Below are 18,248 nucleotides of genomic sequence, written 5' to 3'. Positions count from 1 at the left end.
GCCCCGAGCGGCACTGAGAAAAGTTGTTATTGAGCGAGAGAGCAGTGTGTGTGTACGTGGGAAAACATTTATGTCTGTTAGGTGCCGTTCACACAGAATGCATCTTTGCATCTAAAAACGTGAGACGCAGTGCTCAGGAATGGTTTTTGATAAGCACAGTGCAGAATACCTCCTCCACCATGTTGCTGTCAAATAAAAAAAGTTGCCATGACTACTAGGTACTGTAAACAAAAGCTTACAACGCTTGCCCCGCCTCCGGAGTGTTCTGATTGTTCCACTGTTTTGTAGCTGATGATGAGCAGCTCTGCATGTAAATGTTGAAATTCTTTTAACTTGACACAGGGTCTTGAAAACATGGCACTCATGTGCGAGACACTGCAAAAGACACAAGAAATGAGCGCAATGGTCATATGCGTCTGTCTAGCACGCCTACATAGAAAAAAAGAGAGGAAAAGTACCGCATAGAAATGGAAAAACACGTTCTGTGTGAACAGCCACTTAGTCTAGACTCTAGAGTAACCAGACTTTTGGTAGACTTATTTGGTTCACTTAGACAGGAAGATATCATTTGACCAACCTATATTGCAACCATATAAATCTGTTTTTGCAAAGTTAGTTTTAACATGTCATTTAGGTATGGGTTTATCTGAAAAATGGATACCACCGTAATAGACTGGCATGGGGAAAAAAAATCTAGTTTGAGAGAAATGCAGGAAAATCTGTGCTTTATGACTTTATGATCAGAATTTTTGTCAGTCCAAAAGTTTTAAATATCAATTACTTCCTTGATGGAAAACAAAAAAGAATATGAAGTTGTTCCCATGACTGTCTAGTTTACTTGCTACTTCAGAAACCTCCAGAAAACAACACCATAACTCATGGTTTCATATGGCATACAAATGTTTGCACAGTGAATGATTTCCAAATTAGATCAAGATGTAGTTGTACGGCGACCATTTCTTTATAGTGATTCCAACATATCATGTTTGGATATTTATATTATAGTCAGATGTGAACAGCCATACTGAAATGTCATTTTCATGATACAGAGGAAGATGAAGAGGAAGGCAGTTATGGCAGTGAGGAAGGCCAAGACATCAAAGCACCGACATTCAGAGACCTGCCGTTCAGTCCTGCCATTACAGACCCCTCCACTTTCTCTGTAGTCAAACTGGAAGCCAATCAGAAGGCCAAAATTAAGCGGGAACGACAAGAACTTCATGGTAACGGCCATCAAAAAGCCCAGTGACTGTCCCACCTCATGCTTTTGATTCTAACCCTTTGTATTTTTGTGAAACCCATTCAGGATCTCAGTTTCGGGCCATAACAGATGGGGATGTGAAGGTAAAACGACGACCCCCCTGTAGATCCGTCACTGTCTCCAAACCACCAGGAGTCAGAAGGCGACCAGGCAGGCCCACACTGCAGGATAAACGCTGGCCTGGGATCACGGGCAGGTCGGGTCATTACAGAAAGAGTAGCGGTCTTCTCTCATTTCCCAGCAGCAGCAACAGTGAGAGGTTAAAGAGAGCCACTCGGAAGAGCTCCATGCTGAGAGCCACGGTAGGCAATTCTGTACAGTGGCACAATATTATTCATAGTTTAGGAAGAATCAGGTATTTTATTCCTTAAAGCATTGCGAAGCTAATCAGTTGTCTAGCACACTAGATTGGATTGGTTTTAATAACTTGAAGGTACTTATAGTGTGCACCTAGCTCTAGAAAAAAACAAATATTGGATCATGACTCATTATTGGTAGATAGGCTAAACTAAATGGGACAAATCCAACTTGTTTACTACAAATCTTATAGTTCTGTTGGTGTTATTTCATACACTCCAAAAAATGCTGGGTTGTTTCAACCCAACTTTGGGTCAAATATGGACTAACCCAACCGTTGGGTTAAATTTTAACATAAAATTTTTAACCAAAAAGTTGGGTTAGACCATATTTGACCCAAAGTTGGGTTGAAACAACCTAGCATTTTTAGAGTTTAGTTTAAAATAATTTACTACCCTTCCAAAAAGTGAAGAAGAGTAATTAAGATTTAGTAGGTGTCTCCAAATTGTTTGGAGGTGTCTCCAAACATTTAACTCAGTTGCCCATGACTGTCTGCAACTATTCTTTGAAGTTTTGTTTTTACCTTACTTTAGAGGAGAACTCACTGGTCGACCGAGGCTCAGTCCCAAGACAGTGATCATAACGGCAAAACTCGGAGAACCAGACTTCGAGAGGTACACACACAAACACAAGCATTCACATTTTTTGGTACATTTAACACTTGTCTTCTCTTGCTGAGTAAGAAGCGACTTCATGTAAAAGTGATGTTCACACATTTAGTGGAAAGAAGTGAGCACATTTTTTTTTTTGTTCAGTCTAAAGGTCGAGCAGTCAGCCGTCTGATGGAGAGTTTTGCAGCAGATGAGGGCTTCCACCTGGGTGAGGACAGTAGCTTCTCAGAAGAGGATGAGAGGAAGGTGTCATCAAATAGCAGGAGTGCTCCAGGTAAATGTATGCTTGTACTGACAGGTGTTGTCAAGCATGATGTGAAGTCATTGGTGGTTATGTAAAACTGTATTTTGAGGTATTGCTTTTCATTTTCCAGCTCCTCCGAACTGTGTTCTGACCAAAGAGCTTCTGACCGATGGACTCAAAGTTCTGATCTCCAAAGAAGATGAACTACTGTATGCTGCTCGTGTGCAACCCCTGGAGTTACCTGATGTGTAAGTGCACTATATAATAAATAAATTTTTTTTTTAGTTAATAATGGCTGACAATTATTATTATTTACAATTTTTATTTTTATTAATTATTCATTTTAATTTTAGTGTTATGTTTGTCATTTTTTTTTATTCGTTTTTGTTTTAGTTTTAATTAATGACAACAACACTGTTTGTGAATGACAGTTGCAGATTCTGTGTGTGCCTGCTTTTGGGATGTATTGTACCTATCGTAATCTCCTGTTGCTGTGTTTTGCACCAAGACATGTTGATTGACATTACCCCAAATGGGATTATGCTCACTACCACAGCTATATAAGCAGTGATCATCACCCACTAGTTTCCCACAGTCCTTAGTTGGATGCAAAAGTCAGCCTGCATCACTTCCTCTAAGCCCTCTGTTCGGCAGTAAAAGTGTTGCTGAAGAGACTCAGTCACAGCCAATGAAAGTGAGCCCTTCGTAGGAGTTTGACATGGACGGCCAAGCATCACACACACCACTGAAAATAACTCCTTTGTACTTTCTGCTCCTCTCCAGCTACAGTATTGTTATCGACGGGGAGAGAGGAAACCGACCCAGAATCTACTCCCTGGAGCAACTCTTGCAGGAAGCCGTGAGTTTCCCACTTACAGCAAACAAACCTGCCTACGCTCTGAGCTTTGGCCTCTCAGGACCCACACACATCACCACATCCTCCAAAATCCCCTCTTCCATTAAAGAGCAGCACAAAACAATATCCTCTTTCCTGAGATCCTTATACACAATGCTATTTCCTAAAGTCCTGTTTCCAGCACACCTTTTGCCTCACTTTTCTTCACACCACGTCAAGCTCTACCCCTGCTCACACCTTCTCACCTACGATTCATATATCTACAAACATGAACATGCATGCTCTTCTTGACACTTTCCATGAATACATCGCTATATCCATGGTACACTTTGGTGTCCCAGTACTTTTAAAGCTTTATAGGGAAGGAATTTTGTACAACATTAAATAAAAAATAATGCCCCATATAATGTTTAACTGATTTTAAATCAATTGCACAAAAAATAAAAATAAAAAAAATCCTGCTTCCTATTTATTGTAAGAGAAAAATAGCAAACAAATATGTTTTCATTAAGAAATATACATTTATTACAGACCAACATCGGTTTAGCTAGATCTTATTGAGTTAATTTTGTAGGGTTTTTCATTTTCATTAAACATTAAAAGGTGGTCAGTGCAAATGTTGTAGTTCTCAATTGTTTGTACCTTAACTTTGGGGCTCCCTCTCTCTCTCTGTCTCTCTCTCTCTCTCTCTCACACACACATTCACACACTCTCTCTCACACACACACACACACACACACACACACACACACACACACACACACACACACACTTGTTATTCAGTTGTTTTACTGTGTAAACGGTCTATGGCAGCTGTCTCTAATTACACTGAACTTCCACTTTCCAGAGCGTTCCATTCCACCATGTACCTTTGACATCAATCTACACGCACAACCTTCCAGCTTCATGTCCCATCAGTCAGAGAGCGCCTGTTACCATAGCAACAGTAAATTAAAGAAACCTGAAAGGGGTTTGAGCTGAATGGGGGTATCTGGGCGCTCTGTTAGACAGGGAAATGCTGCAAACCTGCAATCACAGTCGCTCCATTCACACACTCCTCATTATTACTCAGCAAGTTAGTGTTTACCGCACCTCCGCTTCCGTGGCTTTCAGCCCTAACATGCTGGCATGAGATAAGTGCTGCTTTCATAAGAGCCTTACTGATTGACTTCTGTGTGTGTCATTTATCATCCTGGGAGTCCAAAACCACTTTCACTGGCATTGCCTGACAGAAGTTTGTTCCTGTGTGTGTTAGGTACTGGATGTACGCCCTGACACCGAGGCTGTGCTAAAAGAAGGGACTAGAGTGTGTGCTTACTGGAGTGAGCGCTCACGTTGTCTTTACCCGGGATATGTGCGAAGGGGTGAGGCATAGACAAAATTTTCTCTTTCCTTAGAATCAGATAATCATTTTTCTTCCAAAATATCACATATCAATTCAAGGGTTAAAGTACTACTGCATTTCAGTTAAATTAACTAGTTCTGGTGATCTTCTAGGAGGCGATGAATCTAAACCTGGTGGGGTTATGGTGGAGTTTGATGATGGAGATAGAGGATGGATCTCTCTCTCCAATATTCGCTTTCTTCCTCCAGGTTACCAAATCCAATGTAGGTCCCAACTTTTTATAGTTCTACCTCACTTGACATTCTGATTAGCTCTGTTCTAAAATCTAGTGAGCTACACAGGCAGCATCTTACAAACCTAGAATATCTTGATTTGGGTGATTTTGAATAGCTTCATCAGCAGAGTCAAACAGTCAATTCCTCATTTAATTTGAGATTTGACTAACATTTGATTTAGTTTTTCATTAGTACGTGCTTAGCAACCAAAGCAATATTCTACTAAACACAAAAATACAAAGTACACAGAAATATTGGATGACGTCTATACTGCTATTTCTTTAGATTTCTTTAGATTCAATCCAGTCTGGAGTGAATGTTTGCTTGTTGCAATGGGATTGCTTTATCTAGAACTGATAAACAGTATTTTAGCGTAACTAGGTATCTGCGAATTTGCCTTTTGTCACTTTGTGCCTTAAAATGCTGTCTATGTTGGTAGCTCACTAGAACTTGAGCTTCTATCATTGATTCTTACTTCACACATGTTTGAAATGTATTGTAAAGGTAGATTAAACAAAATAATAATAATAATAATAATAATAATAAAATAATAATTACACCACCTCTGGCCTTTCAGGTGCTGATTTAAGTCCTGGACTCATCTCTGAGGGGCAGGTTGAAAAAAATAGCTCCATACAAGAAAACAAAACTCTGAGTGAAAGGACAGCAAGAACAGACAGATTCAAATCTCAGGAGAAGCCTGTCAGAAGACCAGGTACGACTTTCTGCAATAAACTACCAGAGAACATATTTTACACTGTGTCTCAAAACCCAGTAGGCTTGCCTAGACAGCTTTCCAAATGTGCCTATGATCCAAAAAAAAAAATCCAAAAATCCTGTCTATGAATGTTGATCATACTAAAGTTTATTGTAAATGTTTAATTTTTCTTTAAAGGGAGGCCTAAAGGTTCAGGGCTAAAGAAGTCTCTCTCCGACAGTGTAGCCAAGAGCTCAGCACCTGTTGTAACATGGCCATCAGTGGCTGCACCAAGGAAGAGAATGCCTGTTAACTTTTTCCAGCTCAATGGCTCTGCCTCGAAGAAGGCCTTGAAAGGCAGGGTGGTGGAAACATCTTCTCGACCTTCAGTCTCCATGACGACACCAACCAAAGGCCTCTTTAGCAGTAGCTCCTTTGAGGTCGACTCCTTCAGCAGCATAGCTAACGGTTATTCATCCTTTGGCAGCCAGACATCTGGGATTTCACTGGAGGGCAAGAACAGTTCTTATGGTCAAAAGAAGAGGACTGGGGAGCCAGCACCACCTCGGGGCAAGAAAGCCGAATTTTTAATCAAATTGGACCATGAAGGAGTAACATCTCCAAAGACTAAAAACAGTAAGGCTCTCCTGTTGTTAGGAGCCTCAGGATTTGGCTCCAATGGGGTGGGTGGTTTGCCCAGGGCAGAGGCTTACTCACACCCAGTTCTGCTGGTCAAGGACAACAGGAAAGGAGACGGCTCACGAGCAGAGCTCCTACTGAAAGGGACAGCAGTCCAGAGGAAGCCCTCACCATCATTGCGCATAAGTGAGTATGGAGACTTGACCCTTGGCTGCCACAGAGACTGCCACAGCTCTTACTCAGACATGGATGAGGAAGAGGAAGAAGTGGAAAGGAGGACGGGCCGTGCTGCACTTGCTCCTGCCTCTGGAGGTTTAAGAACAGCTGGCCATTTTCTCTCACACATCTCAGTCTCCTCATCTTCCTCAGGTTCTTCCAGCTCTTCCAGCTCAGGCTCTCTCTCGAGTTCCAGTCTGTGCTCTTCTGAAAATGACTCATCTTACAGCTCGGAGGACGAGGAAAGCTGCTTGACCCCCCACCATTCTTTGCTCCAGACCCCTGAACCCCCTGTGGGACCCCCACAGCACTCCTTTGTGGCCAAAGCTGTGGCAGTGTCCAGTGCCAAAGGTGGGCATGGCAACCACAGTACTAACAGCAAGCCACAGAAAAGGAAAGAGTATCCCAGTTCATTCTCCAAAACCCCTAAAGATCTGGTTAAGAGGCAACGGCTTCTAGCAGACCAGACCAAACCCAGAGTGTCACCCATCCTGCCATCTAGACAGCTGTGGAGGTGGTCTGGAAACCCCACGCAAGTGAGTCATTTTTGAAAAGATAACTGCTTTGTACATTAATTTAGTAATTTGTAATCTGATTGATTTCAGTTTAATGTGCAGCATCAGCTACAAGTCTTCCCAAAGAGTTTAAACACAGAGGAGTTTTTAAAGCATTTTAAAGCAAAGAGTGATCCTGTTATGTTATTCTATTTTGGTTCAATTAGGGATGTAGCAATACCATTACCAAGAATAGAGGCTTGTGCTTTAGTATTAACCTTTATAGTTACCTTTATAGTTATGTCAATATAGTGCATCCCAACCAATGGTGTGAGTTTCTACATTGTGAGTGACTACATTTAATAAGTTGTTTAGTGGGTAGTTAATTATACTGCAAACAATAACAGATGGGCCTGATTGGAAACACCATTATCTTTTCAGCTAAACATCACCTTTAAACAAATGAAATAATTGTATACAACATCTGCAAAAAACTAATCTGAAGCTATCTTTATCACATTAGCGCCGTGGACTTAAGGGAAAGGCCCGGAAGCTTTTCTACAAGGCCATAGTGCGTGGCAAAGACTTAGTGCGGGTAGGAGACTGTGCTGTGTTCCTTTCGACTGGGCAGCCTCATCTACCGTTAATCGGCCGCATTGAGAGTTTCTGGGAATCATGGCAGAGCAGCATGGTCGTGAAGGTCCAGTGGTTCTACCACCCTGAAGAGACCAAGCTAGGCAAGAGACATCGTGATGGCAAGGTAAGTATCCAAATATATGGAGGCCTGTCAGTCACATTGGACTTTTTGTTGTACTCAATAAACAGCAGAGAAAAGTAAATGGTATTGGTAGAATGGGATCAGTTGGATTATGGTGCTTGAATTTTAATTCATGCTGTCATTAGCCGGGTTTCCAGCCAAAGTTGCAAATTTAACTTATGTGCAAAATTGGAATATTGCACAAAACATTTGCAAACAAGCACCGTTTTCATCCGAGTCGAAGAGAACAAAATCATCACTTCCTGATAAACTGGCACTATACATCACTAAGAAAAGTAGGAGAAGCTACTGAATATAATAATTTTCATATATAAAAAAAATACTTGCACCTCAGAACAAGCAGACGAAACACAATGAATGCAGTTATTGCTTTCGGAGGTGGATGTTGCTGTTTGGGAACGCAGTCGTTTAACAGTTCTAGGAGGCAATTTTACAGAAATACTTTGATGACCGACTTTGCTCTGGGATGTCCAAATGACCATAACAGCATTTTAGATGCTGTGGAATGAGATCGGTCCACTGGTTAATCAGGATTTACCGCCCCATAGTGCAAAGTCACATGACTTTTTTTTTGTGCGCTTGGAGGAATTTATTCGCAAAATGCATTTCCATCTCCCATTATTCACATTAACCCTTTTTGCACAATTCAAAAAACAACCTCAAGCGAGCGTAAAAACTTTTTTGCAAATTAAGGCATTTTTATCGCATTTTGATTCTGAGGCGATACTTCAAAATGCGCATAAAAGCAGGGTGATGGAAACCCAGCTATTGTTTCATAACCTTCAATACAGTCATGAAATGTAATTAATGCTCATTAGCATAGTATAAATCATAAATTAGCACCCAGGTGGTAACTAATTAAGTTAGATGTGTTATTCAGTGTTCTTATGCCAAGCCTGGTGTTGGTTTTGGTAGTCACTACTGGAATGTTAATATTGTGACAATGCTAGCAGATTGTAAGAGATGTTTTATGAAATTTAAAGGATAAATTTTCATTGTTTTCAGCATGCTCTGTACCAGTCATGCCATGAGGATGAAAACGACGTCCAGACAATCTCTCATAAGTGTCAGGTGGTCACACGTGAGGAATACGAGCGATTGACCCGCAACAGGAAGTCTGATGGGAGCTATCATGACCTGTACTACCTGGCTGGCACTTATGACCCCACCAGTGGCCAGCTGCTCACTGCGGACGGGATGTCCATACTCTGTTAGCACTGGACTTGCATGCCTGTGTATACTACTGAGTTGTCTTTGGTCCAAGTCAGAGATGTTGCACTGCAAATAAGAGGCTGGACTTTCTGCCAAAGGACCAGGAAGTAGACTACCACCCTCATACCCATAAACTCTGTCTACTCTGGGGAGATATGTGCATGCTCCTCCTAGCGATACCTTACGGTGCAGTAGATGCAGTCTGTCCATGGTCCTAATTATCTTCTGAGGTTTTCTAATGGACATATTGTGGCTCTAATTTTGTATGAACCGTTACCTGATCTTAGATCACCAAAGCAAAACTCTTGGTTTGGAGAACATGGCGGATGTTTATGAAGACTTGAGCCATGTTGTAGGCAGTGGCAGTGTGGGGCGCTCTCCGCACGTCACTTTCATGATTCCAGGGATATTTAAGTACATATAGATTTAAATATATATTAAGTTCATTTATGTATATATAGGGAAGTATTACCTTTCAAGCCATACACTTCAGTACCTCTTAACATGTCTTTTTATTCAGGTGTATATTGTACAGGACAGGTTGCTGGTGTTTTCTTTGTTGTTGTCTATATGTAAATATTCGAAGCTATTTTATATAAGTGTAATGTACAGAGGCTTATCTTTACCTTGTTCTAATTGATTTATTTTTGTATAAGTGGGTGATATAGTAGTTGTTGGTTTCTGTAAGAGGGTGGACTGATGATGTATGCATTGCACTGCACACGGCCTGCTGATACAGTGAGAGCGGAGTTGTCCCTGCCCTGCTTTCTCTTTCTGGGAGAGGGGTTACAGGGCACCATCCTTTTATTGGCTGCACTTTGGGCATTTGTTCCTCTAATGTCTTACTTCATTTTTTATTTTGGTTGCTTATGTTAGCAGACTCAAAACACTTTAAAGTTAAAACAAAGGGAAATAAGTATTGACTCTTTAAAATGGTTCAGTGGCTAAATTTCATCAGTTTTTTTTAATTAATGGTGATTTTAAATGAATGATTCTCATAAAAAAAAAAAAAAAAAAAAAAAATAAAAAAAAAAAAAAAATGTCCAGGTAATTTCTCATAAAATCAGGAAGAAATCACAAAGTCTGATTTTAGGACTGTCTGAACTGACACATAGTGACATTAAGCACAATGTCATTCTCAATACCATAATACAGTAATGAAAAGTCAAAGGTTTCCCTTGAAATATTTTTTTTGTTTTTGGCCTAATTTGTTAGATTCACCTTAAATACTGGTATATAATACTAGAAGGACACGGAAAAGTGTTATTACTGTATCTGATGCATTTTTTTGTTTGTTTGTTTTCAAATGCATCTTGCGCTGTATTTACATATTTCTTCGCTTTTCAACAAAGTTTTTACAGCATTTCTAAATTTAGCCCCCTTAAAAATGAGTATTTCTATTAATGGTGAAATACACCTGATTCTTTATCTTAGTATGGGGTCAGGGCACTAAAAGCAAGGGATTGTTAGAGCACTAGGCACAGCTGGAGTTCATAGAGAAGTTGGCGTGCAGTCAGACTGTACTCCATGCACTCATTTTTCACTGTGAGAGACAATCGCATTCATGTATGAAGGAGCATCCACTGTTTAAAAGGCTCACACAATCATAGCCAAAAATAGTCATTTCTGATTATGCAATCTTCACTGTATTGTACAAGTATTATTGTTTTTTTAAAGTTGTTGTTTTATCATTAGTGTTTATTTATTGCCAGTGTTACTGTTTCATTACAAAACCAATAGATCATGATGAAGATGTCTTATTTTGTTTGACCCAAAAGTGTCGTACTAACGTGCATACAGCTTGAGCTACAGTCAGACCTTCACCTCTTGCCACCCCATTAACAACAACTTCAGCCCTGCAGGGGAAGTGACGTTGTTCACTGACCCTCTCCGTTTCCTGACCGTTCACCCCCATCCTTTCAAATATACAAATGAACTTCTAGAGTCTCCCCAGTGCCACATTTGACCTTGTAATTTGCTTATTGCAGAGAGCCTGAAAGAAAAGCATATGTGTGGCTATGTGTTTGGAGTAGCACACTTTTCTTACTGCTGGAGTATATAGTATGTATATTCTGTATGTATAGAATACCTGGATGACCTACTACATTGCCAAAATGTGCAGTATACATAAAGCATGGAATTCTGTATCCCACAGTGCGCTCAACTTGACCTTCCATTTTCAGTGTGACGAACGAACAAGTATCAGCTCTCTTTTTTTTATTATTTGATCAAAATCCCAAATGTGAATTACACATAAAATTGGGATTTTATTTTCGATGATTTTTGCAAACCAGGCAGTAAACAGTATAAACAGCACAGTATTCACTAAGTAATACACTACTATTCCATTTTAAACATAGCCTGTGCTTATGACTTGTTCCCTATTAATAGTTTGACATCATATTTCCAGTACGATTGATATGTAGGATGTTAGGATTTGTTTAGATTTGTTTATTTAAAAAAAAAAAAAAAAACACTCCTCATGTAATCAGAGCAAGGTTTATATAAAAGGTCTGCGTGTTTGTGTGTGTGTGCCTTTTTGTACTCTGCCTTTAAGTTTGACTGTTTTGACAAAAGAGGGCACTGGATAGAGTTGTGAATGTACTCAGCATACGTTAAGCATGCATATTATCTAAGGACCTGTCTGTATGTCGCACAGCTCTAGTGGTTACACACAGATTCAGAGCTGCTGTTGGTTACAATCTCCTTTTAAATCAGGGGAGAAATTAATTAGTGTTCCCAAATGAAGGTCAAAGGTGTTTAGTTGCAGAGGGAACAAGGGTATTCAGGTCAGCACATCTGATATGTTACAAGAGCAGGTCACTTGTTCATGGCAAAGGTGCAATACTACTTTGGCTACTATTTGAACGGCACTCAGAATTTCTAAGCTTTTTTGCAAAGGCTGGTGGGTAACAGGAAGTGATAAGGAGGACGCAGGAACGTCTGTCCTATTAAGCAGCTTTCTTTAAATGCCGCAAGGCTTGTACTTAATATTCCGCTTGTCCAAGAATCTCTGATAAATGAGATGTTATAACTTTGTTGAATGAAAAATTATGTATATCTTTATATGTTTTTATGTTCCATTACATATATTTTTTTCTCTCTTTGCTTCGAAACATTGTAAAGATTGTACATGTGTAAAGTAAGGTTTGATTTTGGGGTAAACATTTTACAAAAAAAAAAAAAAAAAAAAAAAAACCTTTATGAGTATCAACTGTAAACGTGGTTTAGTATTACATTTTTTTATAGAGGGCTTATGAATAAATATCACATTCAAAAAATCTTTGGACTTTGATTTAATTGGATTAAATGGTGGAGTACCTCTACAACACTTTGGATGAGACCAGGGATATTTAATTAGTATTAAATAGTTTTAAATAATTAAATGTTTAATTATTATTAAATAGTTTTAAAAAGTAGGTCAGTTTTTTATTTCAAGTTGAGTTTAAAAGCCTGTTCACTTTACTAATATAAAAGTGTGTGTGTGTGTGTGGTTTGAGTTTAAAATGTTCCCAACTTGATAGTAATCCCTGAAATGTTTGATCTAATGGAGACAATTTCATGCTACACTGTTTTTTTTTTTTTTTTTTCATGCTACAGTGTTTTTTTTTTTTTTTTTTTTTAGAAAATTCAGAATGTTTTCTGTGAGAGTTGTGTTTACAGTTAATATACAGTTTGTACAGTATAAGAATCTATGAAAGTGTGTATGAAAAGTGTGTGTGTGTGTGTGGTCCAGGTATTCCCTACATTGTGGGGATCACGTGTCCTGACAAGGATAGTAAAAACTGAAATCTTTGATGATCTATGCATCATAAAATCCCAATGATGAAGCAAAGTGTGTTTAGTTATAATATCACAATGGCATATATAATGGTGACTCTTCTCCAGGTAGGTCTTCTCCAGAGTCTCTCTCTCAAAGTCATACCAGACGTTAACATTTGCAGATCTGTGTAATATCAGCTTCTCAACATCATTTCTCAATGTTATAGTCATTTTATTGTTACAGAAAATTTAGTTATTAGCTGTTAATAGTCCGGAACAGTATATTAACTGTATTTAACAACCAGTGAAATCTGTCATAGCAAGCACTTTTCCCAACAAAGCATAACTCAATTTCTTTAGGCAAATCCTATGAGTAAATTATATAACCTTCTTTCGTTATATGAAGTTTTGCGTTATTAATGAAGCTAAAACCATTAGTAGGTTTGGCAGGTAAGAGCTACTCACCAGGAAAGGATTCCTTTCTTCATTCCAATCCTTCTCCACAGACCTAACACAAACTACAACATCAACTTAAACTGACTTATGACAACATATAATAATATAACACATAAAATTATTAAAAAATATGGTTTGAATACCAAATTATCACTGTCATTTTGATTATTGATTTTGAATCGTAATTGCTTTTCACACGGCTGCCTCTTGTAGATCGCAGGACAATTGATTGACAGGAGGTGGGTGGGACCATATTTATTTGTGAATAGATCCCCCCCCCCACCTTTTTTAAGTAAAAAAAGTCAACTAGATTCATGGCAAAAAATTATGTTCTGCTTAAAACTATTCTAAATTTTGATAGTGACTGTGTGATGTCCAATGGTTTTAAATGTTTGTAGTATTTTACTGTATATGAATAATTCTAAATATTTTCCTCAATTCAGCTTGATACATGCAGCCAGTAACATACTGCTGTTGAAGAAAACAGTCCTATTAGACTGAATTTACTTAAATTTATTTTTACTGTAATAAAATCTGCAAAATTTAGTTTGCTTCATGTGTCTCTTAGCATCTTTTCACTGATTTGTTGCTATTCAAAGGAATCTTTTTTATATGAATGGCTGACAAACAAATAAATAAATATATTCAGTTGTGGATGTTCTTTGCTGTATTTTAAGTGTAAATTTCTCTTAAGTGTTGATATAGAAAAAGTATGATAACAATAGTATAATGGTATGATAACAATAGCAAACAATATTTGTTTTTATTAAACCATTCTTCCACTATATGACGTGTTTCTGGCAATAGGAGCACATCATCAATTATGTTTTTTAAAACAGAAATTTTTAATGTTTCCCATATTTCCATTAGGTTACACCAGGTTTATCAGTTCATCCTCTCCACCCTCTGGCCATACTGTTTGTGTTTTAGTTAATTATTTGACAGCAGCTGCCCTCCATTAGCTTTTTCATTGTGGTACTCAATCAGAGAACACAATTCAGGTCAGTAACCTTTCCTGAGTTATGAGGGGTATGTTTGCAGAGCTATATAGAGTATTCAGATTGTATCCTTCCACATATTCAATGGAAACCCAAAAGTCCTACACAGACTTTTGTTTTTGGTGTTTTTGTTTGTTAGTTTGTTTGTTTTTTCGCTCCTCTGGTTTGTTGTTTAGCTCTGTCAAGGTCTATTATAAGAACAGTAGTTCTTTTCATTGTAAGAAAACTAATTGCTGTTATTAAGAAATGTATTAATCCAGTTTACACTCTATTTTAAGGTGTCCTTGTTATAGTGTAATTATATATTTAAGTACTTACTATATGGTTATGTCACGGTACTGTCAAACAAACAGGGGTGTGACAGGTTAGGATTGGTTGAATTATACAGGATTTCCGGTAGACGTACATGTCACGTTCTTTATCGTTCGGCCTGGAAACAAAGATGTCGTGGCGCCAACCCAGCTAACAGAATTTTGATAATAGAACATTTTCCAAATATTCAGTGTTGGTTCTGGGAATATTAAAAATGTCATTCTAGGAATATTGATTTGCAAGATTCTAAGAACATAAATATGTCCAGTTTCCTTAATGTTAGTAGAATGTTATTTAAAGGTTAGTATGATGTTCTTCAATCATTCAAACACCTGCTGTGAACAAGCACTGAAAGAAAGAGAAATAAGAACACAAACTTCAACTTTCTTCAGCCACACCCTTAGATGAACTGAAGATAAAAGACATTAAATCTCTCAAGATCTGATTAAACAACTCCACAAAGAGCATTACCATCTTCAGTTATTACTAACCAGATTGACTTTATTTCTGTCACACATCTACAGAAGTTCTTATTGAGAATGAACAGAATTTTAGATGTTGATGTCTTATTGAAAATCTTTTTTTTGATGTCACTATCATGGAGATCAGTGTTTGCTTTACTTGGGTTCTTGACTCTTGACTTTTGTTAAGTTGCTTCTTTTGCAGCAGTTGCAGGTGTTTTCAAAAAAAACGTTTTTGCGGTGATAAAGCAGCTCAACATGTCTGTTTAAATAGCAGACAAGCAACTGCATTAAAGTGGCTTAAATAACTCAAGTAACACTACTGTTGCATTTCAGATGCTGAAAGTTGTTATTTGGGAGTGTATAAATACTGTCATTGTTAACTTTTTGCTTAAAACATGTTTTGTGTTATTAATACACTCACAGACATCAACATTCGGCATATGAAACACAACAATGGTGACATACTTCATGCCAGGACACAAAGCACATTAATGGCTCCCAGCATGAATTGCTGATTTTTTTATTTTTTTATTTTTTTGTCACCATTGTTGAGGTTTGTATGATGAGTGCTGATGTCTAAATGTGATGTATAATACTTTTAAATAGTTTTGGACATGCTTACAGAAATCATTAAAGTGTGTAATTTTTTCACATTTGAGTTTATTTTGTTTGTTGTTTTTTGTTTTTTTTTTTTTTTTTTTGCTTCTAGTGTGTAATTTTTTCACATTTGAGTTTATTCCTTCAAATCAGTCATTTGTCTGTTATTAAAACAGACATGTTGATCTGCTTTATCAATGCAGAAACGTTTTCTGAAAACACATGCAATTGCTGCAAAAAAAAGAAAAAAAAAAGCAATTCAGAATAAGTCAAGGGTCAAGAGCCCAACTAAAGCAAATGTTGATCTCCATGATGGTGACTTTAAATGAATTTTTCAGCAAGAGGTCAACATCTAAACCTCTGTTAATTCTCAATAAGAACTTATGTAGATGTATAACAGAAATAAAGTCTGGTAATGCTGTTTGTGGAGTTGTTTAATCAGATCTTGAGAGATTTAATGTCTTTTATCTTCAGTTCATCTAAGGCTGTGGCTGAAGAAAGTTGTAGTTTGTGTTCTTATTTCTCTTTCTTTCAGTGCTTGTTCACAGCAGGTGTTTGAATGATTGAAAGAATGTTTCAAGAACATCATACTAACCTTTAAATAACATTCTACTAACATTAAGGAAACTGGATATTTTTATGTTCTTGGAATGTTACAAATCAATGTTCCTAGAATGTTGAATTTGAAATCAAAATTAAGTTGACAGAACGCTTGAGGAACATCATTTTAAAAATGTTCCTTTAACATCAAGAAAACTAGAACCAATATAAGAAACCCGTCCTGTTTACAACTGTGACAACGAGTGCTTCTCAGGATCAACTAAATGGTGGATTCTCAAAAGTATGCAAAATAGTTAAAATTCAAAGCATAGAATCTTTAAAATACTTCCAAGAGTTTAACACACCAGTCTGTTATTGTGGTGACATTTCCACTCCCCGAAACGTGACGATGAATGAAATGAACTGTGCTTGGTTGTTTGACACGTCAGCCATCAGTCTAAAGGTCTGGCTATGCAAGACTAGGGTTAGGGTTTGGCTTAGGGTTACTTGCATGTAATTATGAATCATTTATTGTTATTATAATTCTAAGTACATGTAACATGTAACATTATTTAAAAATAATCATTTATTTAAAATAAAATGTTACCCTAATTCATTGTTACTGGAATAGTTCACTCAAAAAGAAATTTCTTCATTTACTCATCCTCATTCTTAACCCATGTAACATGCAAGGAGATATTCTGAAAAAGTTCCTGCTACTCTTTTCCATTCAATGAATATAAAATTTCAAGTCTCTGTCAAGCCCCAAATATGGCAAACAAACTCCACAAAAGTTCATACTTGTGCGCTACGTACTCCACGTTTTGGTGTGGTCCAGTCCAGTACAAGACATGTGAGAACTAATGACATCTGGTGTCATTAGCCAGGTTTCCATCCAAAGTTGCAAAGTTGCAAATGCAACTTTTGCACAAAATTGGAATATCACATAAAACATTTGTGAATAAGCACCATTTCCATCCAATGAGTCAAGGAGAACAAAATGGTCACTTCCTGATAAACTAGATCTAATCTTCCATTTCCCATTATTCAAATGAACCTTTTTTCGCAAGTCAAAAACCACCTCAAGCAAATGTAAATCTTTTTTTTTTTTCTTTTGAAATTTGGCATTTCCATGACTCGTTTCTGATGTGATACTTCAAAATGTCAATTAAAACCGGGTGATGGAAACAACTATTGATATCAAACCTGGGTTTGGCATAACATGAGGGTGAGTAAATAATGACAGCATTTTAGGTGAACTATTCATTTAACATTTTGCCAGTATGTGAAGCATGTGTGGCAACACACTCTAATGTGAATTGGTGTCTTAATATAATTTATAAATTTACTCACAATCTGCTTATGCCTCATTGAAAGTTAGGTTTAAGAATGTAGTAAGGGGTGTAAACTTGGGGTAGGGGGGCGGGGTATTTATTTTTATTTTTTTGTATGAATCACTTTATCACTTTATATGAAATTATACAAAAATTCATATGTAATACGTTTTCTCATGAGATCAGGTTGGGTATGTTTCATAGAAGCCCTGTCTACTTTAATTTTAAATACTGACTACATAATAACTTTTAAAAGCTTTTACAAAAACACAGCTTTTTAATTCATTTAGGGTTTCTCAGAGACCTTTTTAATTCTTTAAAAAATCATCCAGCAACATACCTCACCCCTCTTCACTTCAGGTGTGTTGCCTGTTGTCTACCAGAGAAATACCATCCAGGACAAATATTGGCACCTCATAAATGTCTCACCCTCTGAGTGACCCTATTGGCTTTGGGTGTGTGGAGGGCTTCTGAGAGCTCAATGAGGTGCTACAAGACATGAACAGGACCAGTGCTCAACTTACACACTAACTCAACTTTAATGGGAATTTAATGATCTCTCTTGCTGGAGGACTTGTGCGTATTACAGAGCTGGTGGAAAAACTAGAGCTAAGTACTGCAGGAGCAAACGCTGTAGATGAGACAAGAGTGCTGTTTGTGATGGCTTTCAGCCTGGTGCTCACTTCAGGAATCTTTACAAGGCTGTATAACAGAAATACATTTTATTCTGCTAAAACTATGTAAAGTGTTAAATTTATCATGTAAATAAAGGAAGAAAGGAAGGCCAACGGCATCATTTA

At 37.7% G+C, this 18,248-nt stretch overlaps 1 protein-coding gene across 4 annotated transcripts in view; it reads left to right on the top strand.

The window, feature by feature from the left end:
• The window catches only part of LOC109059980 (BAH and coiled-coil domain-containing protein 1), a 75,108-nt gene extending 62,849 nt beyond the window's left edge, over positions 1 to 12,259 (top strand). For all 4 annotated transcript variants that reach the window (XM_042720927.1, XM_042720925.1, XM_042720926.1 and 1 more), the window contains 12 exons: positions 1,050 to 1,223; positions 1,307 to 1,563; positions 2,152 to 2,232; positions 2,374 to 2,503; positions 2,604 to 2,721; positions 3,257 to 3,332; positions 4,585 to 4,693; positions 4,827 to 4,937; positions 5,527 to 5,664; positions 5,845 to 7,037; positions 7,519 to 7,755; positions 8,779 to 12,259. In XM_042720927.1, the coding sequence (XP_042576861.1) occupies positions 1,050 to 1,223; positions 1,307 to 1,563; positions 2,152 to 2,232; positions 2,374 to 2,503; positions 2,604 to 2,721; positions 3,257 to 3,332; positions 4,585 to 4,693; positions 4,827 to 4,937; positions 5,527 to 5,664; positions 5,845 to 7,037; positions 7,519 to 7,755; positions 8,779 to 8,988 (2,834 nt within the window). In that variant the 3' untranslated portion in view covers positions 8,989 to 12,259. The remainder of the gene's footprint in view (positions 1 to 1,049; positions 1,224 to 1,306; positions 1,564 to 2,151; positions 2,233 to 2,373; positions 2,504 to 2,603; positions 2,722 to 3,256; positions 3,333 to 4,584; positions 4,694 to 4,826; positions 4,938 to 5,526; positions 5,665 to 5,844; positions 7,038 to 7,518; positions 7,756 to 8,778) is intronic.
• Positions 12,260 to 18,248: the final 5,989 nt, after the last annotated feature.

The sequence above is a fragment of the Cyprinus carpio genome, chromosome B3 (genome assembly GCF_018340385.1).
Source record: "Cyprinus carpio isolate SPL01 chromosome B3, ASM1834038v1, whole genome shotgun sequence".
Taxonomy (NCBI): Eukaryota; Metazoa; Chordata; class Actinopteri; order Cypriniformes; family Cyprinidae; genus Cyprinus; species Cyprinus carpio.
Note: the sequence above shows the minus strand (reverse complement) of the source record. Positions and strands in the feature narration are given on the sequence as shown.